This window comes from Cyprinodon tularosa, unplaced genomic scaffold, assembly GCF_016077235.1.
Source record: "Cyprinodon tularosa strain WSP-4 unplaced genomic scaffold, ASM1607723v1 ctg133, whole genome shotgun sequence".
In the NCBI taxonomy this organism is placed as follows: domain Eukaryota; kingdom Metazoa; phylum Chordata; class Actinopteri; order Cyprinodontiformes; family Cyprinodontidae; genus Cyprinodon; species Cyprinodon tularosa.
Window position 1 is genome coordinate 132,413 of NW_024038148.1, and position 23,865 is coordinate 156,277.

Here is a 23,865-nt window from a genome sequence, read left to right on the forward strand (position 1 = left end):
TGCTCCGTGGGTGCTGCACAATGGCAGCCCACTGATGCCCCAAGGGGATGGGTTAAATGCAGAGGTAAATTTCTCCAGTGTGAGATTAATAAAGTTGAAATATTATTATTACACATAACAATGTTTATTCTACGGGATAAGAAAAATCACATGTAGTAATTAAAACATTTCTTTGATCAATTTTGATGGGTCAAAAATCTATTTAAAAATATACTTCTGGTTACCATGCAAACATCAACAGGAAAGGTTTCTGCACTAAAAAGTATAGTAGGGGCAAATCATTTGAGATGGAGTATATTCATTTTATTCTTTTAGAGTTTTTATTTTGTTTTCATATTTCCTCCTACAATAAATGTATTTCACACCAATTATTTGATACCTTGATGATTTTGATCATTTGCTTACTAATTAAGGTGGGGGGGTTTAAAGTGTGATTTAGCTTTTTGCCCCTAAAAAAGAATCCGGTTCACCAATTAAAAACATGTCTGATTTAGATCTTAACTCCTTATCTATATGGAGTTGTTCTTAATTGCGACTTTAACCATTTATCATCATGGGAGACACCTAGAAGCTGTCATAGGAAGCTAAAAAGCAGCTAAAGTGTGTCAAGAAGATTAAAACTATTGATTAGGATTAAAAGCTCTTAATCTTGATTTCTTTGCAAGATCTAATGGTGAAGCTGATCAAGTCAGAAATTGAGACACAGTCCACATCTGCAGAGGAGGAGCTTGTTAATGAACCAAAGGCACTTGGTCAATAGTCAACAGTAGTGGAGGAAACATGTTTAGGAGCATTTTATATTTGCTAGATAAGTCAGGATGGGGCAATCTAGCATCTTGGAATGTTTTTATTGTCCTAAAAAAATACCACATGCGCTGTGAAGAATGATTATGAAAAACAACATTAAAGGCATGTATGGGTCTGGAGGCTCATAACCTAGAGGAGTAGAAGATATAAGGAGAGGTTAAAATGTAACAAAACAACCAGCGAACTTACTCTCAACTGCATGTCAGGTTATTTTTATCTCTGAAAAAGCATACGGTGTCGACCTGTTACCGAAAACATTATTTGTCACCATATCACACAAATTTATGTAATTTTAAAATTTGTTTTTACACATTTTTGGAAACATTGCAATTTAAGATAATTTTAAATGCCACAATACCCATTGTCAAACTTTGGTTGAATCAAGATTTATATAGCATTGGTTATGGTTGAAAACCATAACCAATTGAAAAACAATTTTTAATCATGTTTGAAAAACAATGATTAAACATGTAAGTCTCTGAGCAATTGATGTATATATATTTTTTTTGGATTTCCCTTAATTCTACTTTGGTTTTTCTCTGATCCAGACAGGGTAACCGAGGTGAAGACCAACATCTTCGTCACCAGCTTTGGTCCGGTCTCAGACACCGACATGGTGAGAGCAGATGCTTATTGTGATCGTCAGGTTATTGCTGGAGCAAAGGCTGAGTGGACCTCAGAGGGCTGCTGTATGCTTTATTTCAGCTGTTGTGCCTTTTATCCATTTGCTGTTACATCATTCTGTTTTTCTCATCCAAACACACACATGCGTGCCAACAAAGATGCTGTGATACAGAAGCCATTCTCCACACTACTGCATGATGTCTATTCATGTCTAAATTTTCATCTCATACATTATTAAACATCTCCTTGGTATTCAAGTCACTGCTTTTTTTATCCTGTGCCCTCCTGTTTATTATTCAAAAACATGTGGCCACCTTTGCATCATGCCTACAGCCCCACTTCTATCGATCTGCTCCCATTATCCAGGTAATTGATCAGCTGAGTTCGCCCTTAGGTGTGTTGGCAGCTGCATCTGAATCTTTCTTCCACCATTGTTCTCCCACACTAAAACTAATACTGAAATACATTTTAATCTGCAGTAGAAAATATTTATTGCTGTGTGGCAAAGATCCCGGTACCAAAATCACCACCCACGTGCGATGTACTGTGACTAATTGTCTAAGTGGAGTGCTCAGTCTGCCTAATTGCACCCCTGATGTCTATTTTTCAAAATATATTGCACATGAACAGATGGACAAACGGGCAAACATCTGACAGGAAAACATACAATCTTTTCACTGGAGGTAGATTTTACTGTGCAGTGCAAGGGAAGCAATAATGTGTCAGAAAGCCATTTCTAGGTGTGGTAAATATTAATGAAACCACTGAGGTCCTAATAAGAAATAAGCTGATCCTGACAGCAACATTTTTCATGCTTGTTGGCACCCCAGTAAAGAGGTGTAAAAGAAACAGCCTGAATTTATTGCAAATATCATTTCGGGTTCATCTAGTCAGTAATTATTCATGGGAATCCCATATTTTTTAACTTAATTTGAATATTTAGAAGCTCTGATTAGTCATCCACAGCCTTGTGTTTCTGTAGGGTATAAAAGGGATATGAGAGGTCCATTTCTCCTCACCTGCTAGGTTACAGTAGCTGGTAATGATATAGTCCCACTAGCCTGCAGTAGAGAGTTCTGAGAAAACTTTGGACTTAACCAGAAAATGTAAACATGGACTCTTTACAGGCCCCTCCCCCTTCCTCCCTGCTGTGCTACAGCCATAATTCAAGAGGGTCATTCCATGAAAACTGTTAAGTTTGGGTCCATAACATTCAAAGAGGAATAGGAAGCATAATAAAACTGTCAGTAATACTTTAAGCCATTGATTCAAGTTTATTTGGTAGAATGAGGTCAAATAAAATTGAAAGATAAATATATATTTTGCACATTTATAACTTTTTATGTTAAACTGCAATCATTTTCTCATGTCCGCTCTGACCATTTTTCTCATTCGTGTAATGTAAAACTTAAGAAATATGAAATAAATCTCAAAAAAATTTTGTTGTTATGTTGTTTTGTTGTTGTTAATTATATTAAAATGTCATATTTTTTTATTGAAATAGCATGATTTTTCTATGTCCATCAATTTCATATTCCACCCCATCACACCAATGTTATTTTGCGCCAAAATGCAATACACTTCCTAGAAGTGACATTACTAACATGAAGTGACATCATTCAAGAGTTTGAAGAAGAGAATTCCACACAATGGTGAGTTCAGTTTTTTCTTTAAGAACATTTTTGGTAGTGTTGCACCGATACCGATAACAGTATCGGACGGGGCCCCGATACTGCCCTAAAATGGTGGTATTGGTATCGGCCAGTACCAACAAATAGGGCACCGATACCATTTTGAGAGCCATAAGTTTATTCAACTATTGTCACCCATTCCAGGTAGGCAATAAAAAGTTCTACTGGATTCACTTTGTATTAGAGTTTTTCCTGCTTCACAAAGGTAGGCAGAAGCTTGACAAAGCCATGATGGCAATTATTTTACATTATTATGGTATCGGTATCGGCCGATACTGCACAGCCAGGTATCGGGTATCGGTATTGGGGCCAAAAAATGGCATTGGCGCAACACTAATTTTTGGTACATTTTTACTTCAAAATCCTTTATGTTAACCATAGCATATTCACTCCGTCGCACAGAAAACGTGGGGAAAACAATTTGTTAATCAAATTTTGAAATTATATTTGTATTAATCATTCCTTTTTTATTTTACTTCAATGCTAACGGCACCATCAGGTTTTAACATATCCAGAAATTGAGCCAAATTGCTTTAGATTTTCCACCCCGTCACACTAAAGCCTGTGACGGGGTGGAATCATTGTGATAGGTGGCAACGTTCTTCATATTGAAATAATGCTGTACATCACATAAAAACATTTTAAAAACTGTTTGAGCACACTATTGGTATTTTTGAAAAAAAAAGACACTTTCTGAAGTGAATAACATTTTGTTTGTCTTACTTTTATCTAAAATTACCCTTTAATTTGTTAACCTTTGTCCTGTGTCGGGGTGGAAAAGGAAACTTTGTTCCCTGGATATAATGTGCTAAAATATTTGCAGAAAATGGTGTCTGAGCTTGAAAAATATGTTTTATTGCAAGTGTCACATGTTCTATAGGCTATGAAACTAAGAAAAAGAAAAAAAGGTTATGATCAAAAACCTCTAAATTCAGAGGTCCAATTTTTCCACTTTCCATGGAATGACCCAACAGCTCTTCCTCCACAGCTGAACCTGCTGTGAAGTAAGTAAAGACAGGAGCCCCATTTACACTATCCTCTGAACAGGGGAGGACCTAGGATTCTAGGAGATCAGGGGCCTTCCCCCTGAGGGTGAAGATGAGAGTGTAAGCTTTCTGGTAAATCTCGTTCTAATGTAAAATATGACAGATTACTGGAATAAATAAAATTTCTAGTACACTACATGCTATCACACATAGGAATTCCCCCTCCTTAAGATGGGATTAAATTAATTTACCTGGAAGTATTTAACTGTATTTATTCCTCTTTTCTTCATTTTGGTAGCATTTGTTCCTTATTTGCAAGAGTCATGATGGAGGAACCATATATTTTAGCTGACTGAAATAATCCGTTCCCCCTCCATAACATGGGATTAAATTAATTTAGCTGCAAGTCTTTAACTGTGTTTATTCTTCTCTTCATCAACATCAAACTCTGTGGATTTGGGGACATCTGATCATTATTTGCCAAAGTTAAGAGAGGGAAATCAAATATTTTAGCCACCTGATATAATCTGTTCCTCCCATAAACATGGAGGAAAAGCTGTCATTATTTTTGCATATTATGTTTGAAATATTTATTATTTTGAAATCCAAAATAGTCAAAATAAATATGACTGTTGGTTTGAGGATCTTTATGAAATGTATTTTAAATTCTCAATTCAAAATGTCTGCAGTAGCATTGCTCCAGATATTTTGAATTGAGAAATCTTTCTGGATGGAAAGCGAAACATCTTCAAACTTGGAAAACAAAGTCCTGTGGTTTGGTTTGAACTTTTTTTGGAATATATGTAAATTGTTTGATAAACATTTAAGCAGAAAATACTTTTAATAAAGATCAACAAAGGGGGAACGGATTATATCAGGTGGCTAAAATATATGGTTCCCATCCTTTAATAATAAATAATGATCAAATGTCACCAAATCCACAGGGTTTGTTGTAGATGAAGAGAGGAATAAACACAGTTAAAGACTTGCAGGTAAATTAATTTTAATGTTATGGAGGGGAAACTTATTATTTAAGGCAGCTAAAATATCCATTCTCTCCTCACCTCCTCTTTGGGAAATAAAGAGTAAATGTTTACAAATTCTGAAAAAAATGCTATGTGTGATATCATTTTGTATACTAGAAATGACCTTAATCCAGTAATCTGTCATATTTTACATTAGAATTTGAATTTCTGGAATTACCAGAAAGTCTATATTCTCTTTTTTTAGGAACTTTTTTAAGGTCTTAATTTTTGTGTCCTGCTATCAGCCAGTTTCCATCCTTTTAAATCACAAATGAAAAATGATAAATACTCACTACGTGTTGAAAATCTGTGTTTGGTGACTGACTTTTATTTCTGTCAGGTTTAAGTGACAGAAGTCGGAAAAAGACAAATTCCCTTGGCGTTTAAAAACAAAACACAAAACAGCTTCAAAAGGACCTCATTTATTTTTTTATTTATTTTACAATTTTTTAAACAGCAGCTGCCGATTAAACTGGATTTTGCAACAGTGACATGATTATAAGAGCTATTTTTAGCGAGACATTGATCAAACACGCAGTGAAAATGGTCAGATCCACCTCTCTGGCTTCAATGCGTGCTCCCGACACAAAGGAAACAGAATTTCTTATAACACAAGGACAAAGAATGTCTGGAGGTCAGTCAGAGCTTCACATCCCTGGGACATCAGTCTGTTTAGCAACAGCTAGTGGCGACAACTTCTGCTTTCCTGGGCATGCTGCCACCATCTGGTGAATTCCAGTACTGCAGATTTTACTCAGATCAGCTCAGTAATGAGATCCGGGGCTCTTGAGGAAACATCCAGGGCTGTACAGTAGCCCAAGTAGCCGTCCCCTAGATCCGCCACTGTCCCTGAAAACCGATCCGTCCCGAGTTTGGACCGAGCTTGGATCAGTTAACTTCGCCGAGCTCGGATCCTTACGACCATTTACACATCACACTAGCACGGTTTCTCGCCTCCTAGTGGCGATCTACTGTATGGTACTACTGCTCTCTAGAGCGAAACAAGCATATCAACATTGCCAAAGTGGAAAGAAGAATGTCTTTGTTCTTTTCTTTTTTGGATTAATGAAGATTGATTGATCTGTTTGTAATACATAATTCATAGTAAATCAGGAAACCATTCCTTTATTGTAAATTTTGTCAGCCTGCTATTTTCACAACTTTTGTGAGACAATTTTTTATAAAGTAGGGCATTAATTTGTAAAAAGATTAATTAGAATTCTATAAACCAAAGTTTTCTGCCCAGCAGCAACATTGAACTGCACCGCAGCATTTTATCTCCAGCAATTGTAGTATTTGGCAAGAGTTGTCAGTCTGGTAAAGAATCTGTTTGTTATTTGAAATTAAATGCATTATATGTAGGGAGGATAACATATGGAGGCCTTGGTCCCTGATGCAGCTATCAGGGGTTAGAGTCTCAGCCTGTTGACCTAAGCCATATGTCTTCCCCTTGTCTCCAACCCCTTTTCCTGTCGGTGTTCTGCCAAAAATGACAAAAATAAAGGACACTATTTCTTAAGAACCAAAGGATAAAAAAGTAAGAAAACAGCCAAAGAAAAGTAGCTTATTGTTTGAAGTTTCCCATATCAGATCTGATAACTAAAGAGTCTAAAACAATTTAAAGGGATGACAAGGATTCATGTTTATGTTGCCATTTTGCCACACCATGTTTTTTCACAGTCATACCAAACTTGGTCTTGGTCATACGAAACCATAACATCTCTAGAGATATTTATGTTTGGGATCTCTTGCCAGTAGGAAATGTTGCTCATCCCTCATGTGTTTCCCTGTAGAACTGTAGAGGACCCAAACAGAGAGACAGAGGCTGTGGTGGTTTTTTGCATAATTAATCATTAGAGAGGCAGCAACAGAAGCATATTTACAGAAATAACTAACCAGGGAAAACAGGAACCAGAATAAAGGGGAACACAGGGCTTCAGGAGGGAATGCTGGTTGAACTGTTAAGTGCTTAAGATGACTTGTGTTGTGAATTGGCGCTATATAAATAACCTGAATTGAATTAAATGCGGAGAGTCCAGCACAGTAATCACAGAGGGGGAGTACATATCCCAAATAGAACAATAAATTGGAGTAATTGGTTGTTTGAGAGCAAGTGTGGACAGGAATAACCTGAAGTGAGCTAGGGGGACAGAATATGGCACAAGGGGGCAACAGAGAGTAATATAACTATATATAACTAGTCTTTGATGGCATTAAATGGAAATTAAACTAATGACTTAGTAAACACAGAATGACATAAATCAAAGTGTAACTGAAAACACAAACAGAAGACTTGAACAGAAATAGCACGAGAAGACGCCCTAAAAAAAAAAAAAAACATGAGCTAGAAAAATTACAAAACAGAAAACAGGACCTAGAAAGGAGGGCCAGAAGCGACAAACAAAACACCAAAGGCCAAAACAAAACGACCCAACCAAGGTGGGCAACAACAAACCAATCTCTAGGAGACAACAACAAAGAAGGGTCTGAAGAGTGCTGCCTGGGGATGCCGTCTACACAGCAGGAAACTATGGGGCCTCTGGTGTGGGAACCTTGTAGGCCGCTGTTATAGCAGTAGGAACCCATGAAGAGGCGCCACAGCTTGAGACCCACAAAGAGGCACTGCAGATGGCAAGGGATGCCTGTGGAGGGGTGTTGGAAACGAGGAGCACCCAAGGAGGGGGCATGGAGAGGAGCAGCGCTCATGGATGGGCCTTGGAGGAGAAAGCTCTGACTCAGGACAGGTCCAACATGGAGCCCCAGTGTCACAGAATGGAAAATGGCTGGCTCAGAGGTCTCTGGATGGCACAGAATGGGCTCAAGAAAGAAGCTCTGGAAGGGGTTCACAAAGAGACCCTAAATCTATAGAAAAGTTACTAAGGGGCCCTAAATCTGGAGAGGAATGACCAAGTGGCCCTATGGGTGAGATACACAAATGAAGAGACGGAGACTGTGGTGGTTTCTTGCAGATTTAATAATTAGAGAGGTGGCAACAGAAGCATAAAAAGTAAATGGCCTGTACATATATAACACAAGTCCGACGACTTGACCTAAGCGCTTGACCTAAATGAGGTTGCTTTAGATTGGTGCCACCAGTCCCTCTGTCCATCATCCCTAGGCTATGTGGTGTCTTGCCGAAAGTGACAACACCACTGAAAGCCAGAGCTGGGCCTTGAACCAACAACCCTCTGGTTTCAGGGCGAACTCCTGACACCACTGTCACCCCCTTTAATCCAACATGAATTAACCAGGAAACACAGCAACCTGAACTCTGAGGAACACAGGGCTTCAGGAGGGAATGAGTAGAATCCAGCAAAGAGTAACCACAAAAGAGGAGTATATTAACTTTGCGCTGCAAGCTGGAGTGTCAGGAGATCTGAGTTGTTAGTCTCACATCAAATCCATCTTGAAAGACTCCTGCTAATACTGTATGTCCGTCTCAAAAGAGGCTGCAAGTCGGTCCAGTGACATGCCAGCAGTGTTTTTTTGGGGCGGGACATGTAGGAATGACAAAAGGCCATTGCCTGGGCATTAGAAACATGGCTACGCTGGAGGACGCACCTGTCGAAATCGCATTTGACTTGGTTTTAGCTTATATAGCGACAATTTCTCATTTTAAAAAAGGAGCAAAGAGAAGCACTTTGTGCATTTGTAGATCGGAAAGATGTCTGTGCTTTTATTCTGACAGAATATGGAAAAAGTTAGATTTATCAGCTTATCAAGATTTTTCAGCTGACTGAAAGTCACAATTAGCTGCTACGATTGGCTGAAAGCATATTATGGAATACCGGGTAATAGCTGGCACATCACCCAATAAGCCCAAACTATTGTACTAAATGTCCCTCCTTTTCACGGAGAGACTAAACAGCAGCCATCCCTTATTATTAACATAGGACTCAACTCAGCTCTACACATATCAATCTGGCTACTGCCCGATTAGGAGTATATAAATCCCAAACAGAATAATGAATGGAGTAATGGACTGATTGGGAACAGGTGTGGACAGAAATAACTAGAAGGGAGCTAGGTGAAAGGAGAGTGGCACAAGGGGGCAACAGACAGCCACCAATAAATGTTTCATTGTTGTTGCAAGCAAATAATGATTTGAAAATAATGATTTTCAAAAGCCTCACTGCAGAGGAAAGTCCCTCCCTGGAAATGAAAAGAGTCTGATCTGTAATGTGCAATTCAAAATGAATGCAATTCTGAAAAATAAAATTTGAAATAAATAATAAAAACTAAAACTTAAATATTGAAAAAAATTTAATTTCCATTTACAAAACATGTTCTCTACTTGAAACAATAATGGAAAGAGATTCTCTCCATAGGTGTGCTTTACAGAAAACACATCTATGGAGACGGGGTAGGGAAGCTAGTATGACATAATTTTGCTGTGTGTTGTCACGTCGACTTTATGGATGTATCAAGCCTAAACCATGCTTACAAATTCAGCCAAATGAACACACCTCTCGGTTAAAGGACAATCAAATTTTGTCATGATGGGTTCACTGATGAGACCCAGTTATGCAGAACACCACGGAGACGGAAACCATGGAAAAATACATTAAATATTCAAATTGGCCCAAGGGAGTCTTGAAGGCTGTTTTCCACTCATCTCCGTCTCGGATTCGGAGAAGGTGAGAAGCGTTCCTCAAATCGAGTTTGGTGAAAACAGTAGCCCCTTGAACGGGTTCAAAAGCTGAAGCGAGTACAGGGAGAGGGTACTTATTTTTAATGGTCATTTGGTTCAGGCCTCTATTATCTATACAGGGTCTTAGAGAACCGTCCTTCTTGCCAACGAAAAAGAACCCTGCACCCAACGGAGAAGAAGATGGACGAATTATTCCGGCAGCTAAAGACTCATTAATATATTTTTCCATGGTTTCTCGTTCAGGTTTGGAAATATTATAAAGTCTGCTGCTGGGAAGGGGTGCTCCAGGTAATAGCTCAATCGCACAGTCATATGGTCTGTGTGGTGGAAGGGACGTAGCACTGACCTTACTGAAGACAGGAGCCAAATCATGGTACTCGGAAGGGACAGAAGTAAGGTCAGGAGAGTCCATCTCCCCCCCACCTCTAGGGGACCCCACAGCGGGAGCTGCTGAAGGGAGGCATGTTTCATGACAAAGAGTAGACCAGGATTCCACATGACGATCAGTCCAGTTAATATGGGGATTATGTTTCTCCAACCATTCAAAACCAAGCACCAGAGGGGAACATGCGGAAGGAAAAACAAAAAATATTATGGTTTCACGATGATTACCTGAGATAAGTAGCTCGAGAGGCTGGGTTTGATGGGTGACCTGGTGGAGTTTCTTCCCATCGATAGCAGAGACACAAAGAGGCTGGTTTAGAGGAACGGTTTCAATTTGAAGCTGCTGGACAAGATTAGTGTCAATTAAGTTTCGTTCACAACCTGAATCGATGAAGGCAGAAAAAGAGAGGTTCTGGTCTGAGAAGAATAAAGTGGCAGGGAGCATCAGACGAGGAGATTTATCTGAGTTAACTTGGCCCGTCAGACTCCTCGAAACCTCTGACGGGCCCTGTCTTTTGATTTAGCAGGGCATGAAGCGATGAAATGAACACTCTCACCACAGTAGATACACAGATAGATTTTTGCTCAAAAAACGTCTTTGTCTTTCTTCAGGAGTCAGCCTAGTATGTCCGACTTGCATGGGTTCGGTTTCTGTGGGAGCAGAAAAAACAGTCACATTATTTGAAGCAGGGGCAGAGGCAAAAGAATCCTGAATCCTAGGCTTGGAGTTATTTCTAGCTCGGATCCTGTTATCCAGCTTAATTGTTAGGCGGATTAATTCCTCTAGCGTTGCAGGTTCGTCGAGGGTTGCGAGTTTATCCTTTACGTTTTCGTTCAAAGCCATGAAAAAAGCCCCCTTTAAAGCACTTTGGTTCCAACCGGAAGCTGCAGCTTTGACCCGGAAGTTAATGGAAAACTCTGCCACTGAAGAGCTTCCCTGTTTGAGATTGAAAAGAGCACGAGAGTCAATGGTTTGATCAGTTTCTTGGTTGAAAACTTGAGAAAATTCTGAGACAAAATCGGAATATTGACAACTGAGGCTTTCGTCAGAGGCAAACCTCTGCCCATTCCTAGGCTCTTCCTGTTAATTGGGACAGAATGAAAGTTATTTTCTTGTAATCCGTGGGAAAACTGCTGGGAGAGTTCTGAAAAATAAGGCGACATTGAAACAAAAAACCCTTGCAGTCCTTCATATTACCAGAAAATTTCTCTGGAAGACTCGGGCGGAACTCTGGTGATGACGTTACTGCCGGTGACCTCGGAGGCGGAACTGGACCCGGAAATGGTTGTGCTGCTGGCGTGGTGTTAGCTCTGTTCAAGCGGTTAGCATAGTTTTGGACTACATGGTTTTAGAATTCAATGTGGGTGTTTAACTCACTGAGAGCTTGATCATGTCCATGGATTTGAGCCTCCCGCTCATCCAATAGACGACGGAGGTGGTCTGCTGGGCCTTGTGTTTGGCCGCAGTGTTCTGTCATGATGGGTTCACTGATGAGACCCAGTTATGCAGAACACCACGGAGACGGAAACAGGAGTAAAAGTTTAACAATGTTTATTGTTCACAAGCACATGGAATATTGTCTGGAACTGGTTCAGGCCTGGGGACTGGTTCACTGGAGTCTGTGTAGATAACAGAGCAGTTAGCTTTGAGAGCAATGGGGTTTGGGTTTGTGATGTTCAGATTAATACCTTGAGGGTTCCGGTTAGGGTTCAGAGAGAGGGGCTGTTGAGTCCAGAGAAGGTTTGTTTCAGCAGAGTCCAATAACTGCTTCAGCGTCTTACTTCTGATGAGGGTGCAGACCTTGGCTTTGGGTTTCCAGCTCTTAATCCAGAGCTGCATGGGAAATCCAGAGAAGACTCTTCGGGTTTGGCTCAGAGGGCAGGCTTGGCAGTCTAAGCTCATCCAGAGCTCACAGAGAAAAACTGGTTTCCTGGAAACAGAGACATAAAAGGATTAGAATCCTAGCAGGACTCAGAGGTTCAATAAAAGATTCTCAGAAGGTTCTTTGGCTCAGGTGCTAACCAACTAGATTCAACACTGCGGCGACGAGGCAAGGTCTGAAGACAGCTTTTATACTGTGGATCCTCTGATGATGGAACGAGCCACAGGTGCGTCGAAGGCTCGGCTCAGGAGGATCCACGGCGGACTCTGCTGGAGGAAGGTGGTACTTCTCCAGCTCCCAACAAATTTAGCCATGATTTCTGTTGTTTCTTGGAAAAAACGAGGCAGTTTAATGAAGACATTGAAATATTTATGCATTCAGCATAGGAAGATTCAGTAAAAAGCTGAAAAACCACACCATATCAGCAGACTAACCGAAGAATCCCAGATTAAAATTACCACCACCTTTATCTATTCCCCTTTAAAAAACATTTAAAAACTGTCTTCATATTCTTCAGAGACGGCCTAAAGAGATTAAGGATGTAAAATGCAGTTAGTAGAGTACATTCCTCCTGTGGTTATTTGAGTAAAATGAGAGCTCAGTTGCAGTTTCAGTGTCCAGAGATCTAAATGTCAAAGGCTGTTAGACTGTGAAGTTAAAAAAACCCAAGCATCTCTCGTTCTCACATTCGGTCGCTGCATGTAACTCTCATATACTCACATCGCACAGTCCTGTGCTGTCTGCCCTAAATCCTCTTTGGTGTTTGTGTGTGGTTCCCTCTGACAGCAGAGGATTTTAGGTCAGAGGACTATGGCTTGGCCTCTCAAGCCGGGTAAACACCAAGCCAGGGAAGAAAGCAGAGAGCAGCAGCCTCACCTTAATGGAGCTTTGTCCAACAGGGGAAAGCTTTAAAGTGGCACATGAAGCCAGTTGTGAAGATGCTGCTTGTAGACATCAATAAATCATGAGCAGACGTTTGCTGTTTTATTGCGCTATATTTAGGGGGAACGGCTTTTGTTTTAACATAGAGAAGAAAAAAAACCCAGGTGTATCACTTCTTCACTAATTCTTTTTCCTTTTTCTCAGGAGTACACCATAGATGTTTTCTTCCGGCAAAGCTGGAGGGACGAGAGGTTAACGTTTCATGGACCAATGAACATTTTACCCCTGAACAACCTGATGGCGAGTAAGATCTGGACTCCAGATACCTTCTTTCACAATGGGAAAAAGTCTGTGGCGCATAACATGACCATGCCCAATAAGCTGCTGCGGATCAAAGATGACGGGACGCTGCTGTACACCATGAGGTAAAAATTACACAATAACGTCCAAATAAAAAGTAATAGGGCAACATAATGTTGGGCTTGAAAGTTTACACACCCTGCCATTAAGGAAAATGAGAAATTCACACTAGTAATTCAAATAACAAAAATTTGAAAAATAATAATAAGTGAAAATGTTATAAATGTTAATTTGGTAAAATAAATATTGATTTGAATTTTTGTTTTAAAAACAAACTGTCCCAGACAATTCAACTGCCTTGCTGATGAAATGTGAACCAACGTACCCGTCTACAGGAGCAGAAGTCTGATCGAATATTTCCTAAACATTCATAAAAACTCCTGATTCTAGTGACACATTTCCCATTTTAGTTCATTAGCTCTATGAGGCAGCTTTACTTGTTTTATTTAATAATATACACACATTGGTATGTAAAAATTTGTTTTTTTTTTTAAGTGTAAATATATATGTTCAAAATCAATATCATGATTAATATAAAGGGTTTGTTGCATATTTTCTGTTGTAAATGGAAGAGTATGTAAAATTTCAAGCACAACCATATTTATGTTAAAATAACTTCAAGATGCCCTTTCATTACTTTTCTTAAAGATTCCGCTGCTTAATCAGAACTGTTTCTGTATAAAGAGCATAATTAATGTGGAATGGTTAATAATGAACTAAAAATCATTAAATAGGTAAAATTATTAATAAGCATTCCTTCAAATAAATATAGTGTACCAAAAAGAATACACAAATCACATGAGAAAAATATTTTTGGAGGTTATTTGTCATTTGTTTAATTATGTACTTACTTAAATTATTAATTTACTTATTTCACTATATCTTTATTTTTTTTAATTGTTCTTAATCAATTTATTTTAATTTACATACATATTTATTTTTTTTTAAGTTTATTTATTGGTGTATATATTTAATTGTAAATTTGGTTTGTTTGATAATGTTTTATTTTGTAACTCCACCCCTTTATTTGAAATTCTATTATGAAATAGATAAATAAAAAACATGAAAAAATATATCATAAAAAATATAAATATATGTATATTTAAATGACTAAATCTTAAAATTATTAAACACATTTTGATATAAATAAATATAGCTTTAACTAAATAAATCATAAAAAAATTAAGATAATACCTCTTAAAGTAAAATTAAAAATCTTAATAATTAAGTAAATAAAACTTTAAATAAATTGGTAAATTTTGAACTAACTAAATAAATGAAAAAAGATAGAAAAATATTACTTATAACTATGTATTTTGTTATATTTAATGAGGAAATGTATTTATTTTATTGAATATTTATTGATCATATATTCATAGCAATATTTATTTTTTGAACTAGATCTCTGCCACATCAGATGACTCTTTTAGTCATCATTTTTGCACAGTGCAGAGAAATAATATAATTGAGATCCCTCTATCTCTACAGCCTTTTCTCTTTATACGATTGGTTTAATTTTACTAGTTAATTAACAAAAACAGGGTGTACAAAAAATCTTTACATTTCCTTGGTGGATTTCTCAATATTATTCATAAAAACAATCCTTTTAATGAAACAATCAAGTGAAATCATTTTAAAGTCAGCACAGCTCTGTTCAGCTGGCAATGATTTGGTGAGTTGAGCGGAGTTAATGTCTTTATATATTATTTGGTTTGACTCTAATATCAATGAATTAGGAGCTGCTGGTGGATTAATATGTACAGTACCAAGAGTGCTTTGTTTTTAACAACAATAGGTCAACATCAGGTTCTGCTCATTGATGGGAAAGTTTTGATCCTTTATGAGAAGATACTTTCTTAAAAGTCTGATCCTGATCTCAGATCTCTTCTTATCAAACCTATGAGCTCATCTTATCCAAAAACAGCTGCATGTAAAGCAGGGAATGAGCAAACATGAACTTGATGTATTGAAGGGCCTTGAATGAAAATTTTGGACTTTTTAAGGCTTTAAGTTATTAGAGAAGAATCTTGTTGAAAATCAAAGGTTTTTATGTTTTTGTGAAATTAGGAGTACTTGCTCAAGGTCTCCACATGCTCCATAAATAACAGAGAAATCAGTTCTCTCTACCATGACAGAGAAAGGAACATTGTGGTTTTAGCAGCCTTGAAATCCATGTATCAATCATTTTAAATTGAAACGAACAATAAAAAGACGAACAGAACAAATGATAGAAAGATACAATGATTCTTTAATACTGTTTGCTGTGGACACATATTCAGCTCCATTCAGGTGGGCTGTGTGAGAAGTTGGTGGGGGTACGACGGACTAATAGGGCCAGGCCAGAGATTTTTTTTTCTTCTTTTATGAGAATAAAGTCATAACATTATAAGAATAAAGTCGTAACATTACGAGAATAAAGTTGCGATATTACAAGAATTAAGTCATCATACAGCTACCCATTTCAGAGAGAAAGCTCGAAGCTCTAACCCGCAGATGACGGCTGACCAGCTCCACCAATCAGAGTCCCTTTAACATCCTTATGGTTCGCTAAAAGATTTCCTTTTTTGACAAACCAGAGCCAAAGTTTAACTTCACATGCTTATCATAAAATACAACTTTATTCTCTTAATATTAACACTTAATTCTCATAATTGTACTTTATTCTCGTAATGTTACGACTTTATTCTCATAATATTACAACTTTATTCTCAGAATGTTACGACTTTATTCTGGTAATATAACGACTTTATTCTTATAATTTTATGACTTTCTTCTCATATTACGACTTTATTCCCATATTATGACTTTATTCTCAGAATGTTACGACTTTATTCTGGTAATATAACGACTTTATTCTTATAATGTTACGACTTTATTCTCATATTACGACTTTATTCCCATATTATGACTTTATTCTCAGAATGTTACGACTTTATTCTGGTAATGTAACGACTTTATTCTCGTTGCAACTTTATTCTCATATTTTACGACTTTATTCTCGTTATGTTATGACTTAATTCTCGTAATGTTACAACTTTATTCTCGTTGCAACTTTATTCTCGTAATTTTACAACTTTATGCTCGTAATTTTACAACTTTATTCTCGTAATGTTACAACTTTATTCTCGTAATGTTACAACTTTATTATCATAATGTTAGGACTTTATTCTCGTAATGTTACGACTTTATTCTCGTAATGTTACGACTTTATTCTCGTAATGTTACAACTTTATTCTCGTTGCAACTTTATTCTCATATTTTACGACTTTTTTCTCGTAATGTTACGACTTTATTCTCATATTTTACGACTTTATTCTCGTAATGTTACAGCTTTATTCTCGTAATGTTACGACTTTATTCTCTTTGCAACTTTATTCTCGTAATTTTACAACTTTATTCTCGTAATGTTACGACTTTATTCTCGTAGTTTTACGACTTTATTCTCATAATATTATGACTTTATTTTCGAAATACAAGAAAAAAAATCTCTAGCCTGGCCCTAATACTCGTCATACGTCATAGTGGGGGTGATTACAGTAACAACACTGGTGAATATTTAAACGTAAAAGATTTAATATGATTTGACCAGAGTTCAGCAGCAGAGTTCTTGTGAACTATGAAATGGCCCGTTCCAGTTATTCATTGTTTTACCATTGAGAGGAAAAAATTTACTTACTCTGTTTCTGTGGTGCATGTGCAGGCTCATCCTGACAGGTGAAAAGGTTTTGACTTCTTGTTGGCAGCTTATAAAACCGAAATCTTACTCACGCTTTAAACAAAGGAAGTCAGAGCTGTAATTTAGAGTAACACAGTCCTACATTAACCTGAGATGAGCTAACGTGGGGAATTAAGAAAGCAACATGGCAGGATGTTGAGGAGCTCGGAGTAGAATCGTTACTCCTCCACGTCGAAAGGAGCCATTTGAGGTGGCTCAGACATCTGTTTCGGATGCCTCCTGGTCGCCTCCCTTGGGAGGTGTTCCATGCATGTCCCATTGGGAGGTGTGTCCTCGTGGCCGAGGACACACTGGAGGGACTATGCCTCTTAACATCTTGGCTTAGACTGCTGCGTCTGCGGCCCGCCCCAGATAAAGCGGGGGAAAAATGGATGGAAAAAAACAATTCAAGAATTAGGACCAAACAGCTTTTTTTTGCATTAAACAAATAACATGCATAGTAAAAATGTTTCTGTGAATGTAAACTGGTTTAACTGTTTATTACCACGTTTGAAGATGTACCCTCTGTGAATTATTGTATTAAACTTCTATAAGTTAAAGTGTTTCTGCTGACAAACACCAGAGAGCTTTTTCCTCCTGTTTAGTTTGTGCTGCCGGTTAAAATACAGAAACCTTTTTGTTTCCATTTCAAGGCATTGCAGATGTTTAACGTCTTGAATGGTGCATGAAGCTCTTTATTTACTTTTTTTATTTGTTTGTTTATAACCTGTGCTGTTTACTTTCATGCATTTGCAAATTCTGGTTAACGTTCTGTGAATTGGATGCAGGTTAACAGTGCATGCCGAGTGCCCAATGCATCTGGAGGATTTCCCCATGGACTTTCATTCCTGTCCACTAAAATTTGGCAGCTGTGAGTAACTCTAATGATGATAGAGCCTGAGGCAACTTAAACTAAGATGCAGTCCTTTGTTTGCTCCTCTAGTCCTTTGGCACATGAGCAGTACTGAGTGAAGCTGAAATGCATGGCTCAACTGGCAGCGATGCTACAAAAACTAACAAAGAAACGCCAGCGTTTAAACAGACACATAACGTCTACAGAGAAACTGCTGAATTGCAATTCTTATTCTAAAGTCATCCAAATATTTTCTGTTTGGAGAGTTGAGATCTTTTGCCAGGTTTTATTGTTATGGCTTCTTTACATTTGGATGACAATTTTTGTTTTGTTTTGTTTTTTGCATTTTTTTTTCAGGACAACAGATTGATATTTGGCTATTTTCAGACATCAGAGCTTAGCAGGTCATGTCTGAAATGCCTCGACATCTTGAATAAATGAAATGCCTGATAAGCATTCAGTGCATTCATGATATCCTGTTAGAAGTAAAAGTCTAGTTCTTAGTTAACTGCATTCAAACAGAGCAGAAAAAGTTGCAGGGTTTTGATTTAAAATGACGTCAAACATCGTAGGGACACTTAATTTGGGTGACTGAAGAAATAATCATTGATAGACGCCATCACCTTTGGCTTTATCCGTTTCCCTTTTCTTTTTAGACGCCTACACAATCTCAGAGGTGACTTACGCTTGGACCCGGAATGCTTCGGACTCGGTGGTGGTGGAGGAGGAGAGTTCCCGCCTGAACCAGTACGACCTACTCGGTCAAACTGTTGGACAGGAAACCATCAAATCAAGCACAGGTGAGACTTTACTGCGGCTCCATTGGAAGTCCAGAACTAAGATTATTCTGTGATCTGTCAACTGTCACTGCTTTTTAGAAATGTACATAATGCTGCTCCACCTCATCTCAATCTAATTCAGATTAGACCATTCCTCTCAGACGCTCTTTGATGGGACAGTCTGCTTTGTCTTTCACAGCAGCAGAAATATTGGAATCTGCTCCATGTTGAGCTCCAAACCTGCACCAATGTGCCAAATCAGGGGTCTGCAACCTGCGGCTCCAGAGCCGTTAGTTGCTCTATTGCCCCTCTACCATGACTCCTAATTGTGGCTGAAATGATAAAGAACCAACTAATAGATGTGAGAATAGTATAATAATAACAAATACCAGTCTTAGAAGCATTGCAGGTTGTTAAAGAATTGTCTAACTGAATGAATTTCACAACAGAATGACATTGAAACTAACAAGTCTTTTTTTTATTAGCTTAGAAATTATGTGTTTTTACATCCTATTATTTCCTATAGAAGAAAAAGTTTTCTCTTTATGAAGCACTTTTATGTTTTCTACAGAAGAGGATTAGGGCCACTGAAAACTAATTTTTTTATTTTAGGTTAATATGGGAAAAAGTCAGAATTCTGACTTTTTTCAGAATTCTGACTTTTTTCCCATATTAACCTCAAATGATATAAAATATCAGTTAACTTTTTTTCTCCTATTTTTTCCACTGGCCCCAATCCTCTTCTGCAGAGAAAGTCAGAATTCTGACTTTTTACTCAAATGCAGAATTCTGAAATTAATATCAGAATTCTGACTTTTTTCCCCCTGACATTGTACTACAAATAAATAAAAGAAAATTAATTAACTTTATCATTTTTCTTATTAGTGGCCCTAACCCTCTTCCATATTTTTCAATAATTTTAAAAGCTAAAAATACAAATAACCGGTCGGCTGTTTAAAACTGTAACAGCTTCTTATGGAGGATATTTAAGAAAAATAAGTTGTGCTTTGATAAAAAGTGACGTAATATTTGCAGCTGTAAGTGACTTGTATTTAGCTGGACTCAGGGCTCAGAAGGGTTCAGATCCCTGGGCTAATACAACGGCTTCCAAATCAGCAAACCTACCAGCAATAAGTAGCTTTTTAATGTCTGTATGAGTGAACACTGTTTGGTGGTTTACATGTATGCCGGATTCACGTGTTGCTGATATTGGTTGTTCATGTATGATGTGGATTAAGGACCAGTATACAGCTTTTTTTATATGATACTACTGTTTATAGTGTTGGCGTCTACGAATTATTAAATCTCTGTATACTGCAGTATACAGAGAAGGATCCAGCAATGAGTAACTGAACAGGAGGTGTATATATGGGAGACAGAACATTGGGAAGACTAATTAGCTGATATGGAGCAGGTGTAGACAGAAGTAACTAAAACAGGGGTCGGCAAGCCATGTGCTGCTCTTTAGCGCCCACCTTGCTCCTGCGTGGAGCTTTTTCAAAAATGTATGAAATTGTTTTTTTTTTTTTTTTTTTTTTTTTTTTTTGTTTATGGTGTGCAGGAGTTCAAACAAAAATTCATTATGTTTTCCAAAGCTGTAAACATCTGTATAATAAATAAGTTTAAAAAATAAACATTTCTTTCAACGGAAATTTGCGCCATATCCATAGAGATTAGTGGTCATAGCTTGCAACACATGTTTCTGGGTGGTGCGGTGCCGGGCAAACAAAGCGGTGAGTGTGTCTCGGACCATGGGTCCCAAAGGGAGAAAAAGGAAGATAACTGATGAGAACAGATGATTCAAAAAAGAATGGACCCAATCATTTGCTTATATTATCAATGCAGAAGGATTGCCTACATTTTTTCTTTGTAATGAGAGAATAAAAATAGTAATTTGGAATGGCATTTCCAGGGAAGGCTAAATATGCAGCCGATCACAAAGTTGGGAGCGTGAGAAAAAGTGTGATTGCAGAACTTCTGGATAAATTAGAGGAGCGCAAAGATAGATTTAAGAAGTGGATTGCATCTCCACTACTGCTGCTATTTCTGTTTCAAACATGGAAAACCATCCGCAGATCAAACAGGTAGCTCTCTGATGCAGGTTATATAAACTCTCTTCCATTCCCCCCACAAATCCTCAAAATAAAAAAGACCAAGGAACCCTGGTGACGGAGGATGTGGGATTTCGTGGTTATAGAGCTCTGCACTGATGGATGCCAGTTCCTGCTTGGTTCCTCATGACTCAATCAGCTCCTCCCTACAGAAACATGTCCACCATAGAAAGATTTCTTTATTGTGTTTCTATCATTTCATCAATGAAACAAAACCTAAAATGCATGATGAAAATAAATAAATAAGAAGAAAAAGAAAGAAAGAAGGTTTGCATTCACAGTAGATTCAGCATCATGTCTGCTAGGAAGTTTGTTGGTCGTGCGCCTGAACGCAGGGAGGATCCATCACTCATACCATCTCACTCATCCTATGTTGGGGATGAAGTCTGGAGGAGAAATGACGGTTTCCCCCTGTGAACCACCAGTTCAGTTCAGTTCAGTAGCTTTTATTTGTCCCAGTATGGGCAATTTTTGTGCCCAAAACGCTGCAAGTACTCCATCATACAGTAGTTGTACGTTAAAACACGTTCAGCGGTTGCCTGGAATACGTAAAACACGTTGATATGCGTTGGAGATAAGTTCTTGATAAGTTATGCATAAGTTACTCATAGGTTTTGGATACGCTAGACACCATGACTTATGAGTAACTTACACTTAACGTATGTCAACGATCAGATAAGTTACCTGTAACTTACGCCCCACATATGGCATACGTCGGGAAAATTTTGAGTACACTCAAAATTTCTTCACGCACTTGTATATCAATGTATGCCAGCGTGTTTCAGCGTCCTTCAGCGTGCTCATAACTTATCCAACATATGCCAGAGTTTTTGCCAGATTTTTCGTACATCAGGCATACACTGGCTAAATTGTCAAGGTTTGACAGGGGCTTAAGGATAAATAACTAACTAAAAATAGACCAGGAAATAAGCAATACCAATTATCTAGAAAAGAGTTACTCCCCCAAAAAATAAACTTAAACAGAAACAAAAGGTCCAGAACGTAAGATCATAACTACTAAAATATAAATACTTTTTTTAAGTACCGTTCCCAACCCTGAACACATTGGAGTCATAGGCTGAAGTGTATCTACTGTATGTTGTGGAGCTGCAATGTAGCTTTGCTGTTAGCAGAAGCATTTTGCAACAACTTCCTGGGTTTGTCTAAATGCCTTCAGGTGTCAGTAAGTTTATGCATAATAGTGTTTCTCTGTTATGAGGTGTGTGATCTGTCTAAAGTGATCCATTGATCGCTGGAAATGGACACCTCTGGGACTCTGCTTCAATTGATTTGAAATAAACTAAATGGGTTGAGAAGGTGCAGTTGTTTCAAAATGGGGCCTCTCGGTCGTTATATATATATCATAAATTGTTTCAGGCTTATTTCACTTTGCTAAATCGATCCTTAGATCTATTCTGCAACATCAGCAGTTTTATGTTGAGGGTGATGCAACAATGTCTGAGGAGACCTTGAAATAAGATTGACTAAACGGAAGCTAAACATTTTCTTTAAATCTTAACATTCAACATATAGAAGACACTGGAGATGGATTTTCCAAGCCAAAACAACAGACACATATATGAAACGTAAAAACGACAATAACAACAAAATAAAAAGATATAAGAGAAGTAAAGACCTGTGTAAGTAAACATATAGGAGTCTCTTTAATTTTTGGACTGCTGGTTTGTTTCCATATTAGATATTTCATGGCTTTAATAATTAATTTATTTAACTAAACAGGTACAGAAGAATTAAAGATGTGTTCATATTCTTAGTAGACATGAAACATGCAGAAGCTGAGCTCTGCAGCCTTTTGTTTTGTGGTGAATTCAAGAATGAAAAGTGCTCTCACTCTTCTTCGCACTTCTCCGCATTTAATGTGGGGTTAATTAAAACCCCTATAAAAGTCAAAGTGATCTCAGGCCCAAATTATAATTGCTCACTATTTCTTGTTAGAGTACGCATGCAACCTGCTGTGTTGCATAAAATCCAGGAGACATCTGGCTGTGCTGAATTAAAGCAATCTGTGCATTTTGTCGTCTGAAATTAACAGAAAATTTTTAATTTACAGAAATCGCTCGTTGAGTTGAAGCTGTAGGAAAAGCTAGCTTTAATTTTCCCCATATGATGATAGAAAACCAGGAATACAAATGCTCCTGAAAATAGGCTAAACGGAGGGAAACTGGTAATGAGTGCTAAAAATAGAGGCAACATTTCATGCAAGCATGCTAACACAGATGACAAGAAATGAGGGCAGAGCTTGAGGTAGCATGCAAGAGTCTATATGCTGCTCAGTGTGTTTGTGAAGAATGATTACAGTTTGGCCTATACTTTTCATTTTTTTTTTTCGTTTTTCCATGGAGATCTGTGTCTCCAGATGCTTCCTTAACAAACAAAGCTTATCAGAAATGGTGCTTCATAGATGCGGATAGTTGCAAAAATGCATACATGGTTTACTGTTTGAGACAGTGACTTTTTATTCCAGGTTTGGCAGTGGTTCAAGTCCGCCCTAGTTTTCCTATGTGAGATATAAAGCCCTTCCGATGCATAATCATTCTTGCGTGCATGTTTTGTGTCACTTGTGATGAACTGGCAACCGTCCAGGATGAAATCTGCCTTATGCAACTTCACTGCTGAAGATGGGTACCTGCTCCCTGTAACCTTGATTGAATTAGCTTTTTTTTTTTGTAATGGATGGATTTTTTAAATTTACATTGGTTTGGAAAGTCTGCTTAAATTAAGAGCATTGTTGCTCTGTTTCAAAGCTATAATTGGATGGAAGTGACAGTGAAATGAAAATGCTTTAGATCTTAAGAATATAACACAATCTATCAAATGTGCAAACTACAAACACCTAATTATCTTCCAAACTATACCTAGAAACTGATGTCAGCAGCATTTTAAAAGTTGATTAAAGTAGTCACGACAATTTATGTAATGTTAGAAAAGCTTCCCGTCGCTAATTAGTTAGTTTCTGGCAACTGATCTATTGAGATAATGAGAGGAGATTAACTTCTGTCCAACTTAGTATCTCCAAAGATCTCTTTCACACAAAAAAACGGCCAAAGCCTGCAGCTTCACATACAAAATCTTTAATCTTAAGTGTTGAACTGC

At 37.8% G+C, this 23,865-nt stretch overlaps 1 protein-coding gene across 2 annotated transcripts in view; it reads left to right on the forward strand.

The window, feature by feature from the left end:
* Positions 1-23,865, forward strand: part of LOC119778404 (gamma-aminobutyric acid receptor subunit alpha-2-like) — a 73,932-nt gene that overhangs the window by 26,368 nt on the left and 23,699 nt on the right. For both annotated transcript variants that reach the window (XM_038277613.1, XM_038277614.1), the window contains exons 4-7: positions 1,356-1,423; positions 13,138-13,358; positions 17,797-17,879; positions 18,518-18,661. In XM_038277613.1, coding sequence (XP_038133541.1) covers positions 1,356-1,423; positions 13,138-13,358; positions 17,797-17,879; positions 18,518-18,661 — 516 coding nt within the window. The remainder of the gene's footprint in view (positions 1-1,355; positions 1,424-13,137; positions 13,359-17,796; positions 17,880-18,517; positions 18,662-23,865) is intronic.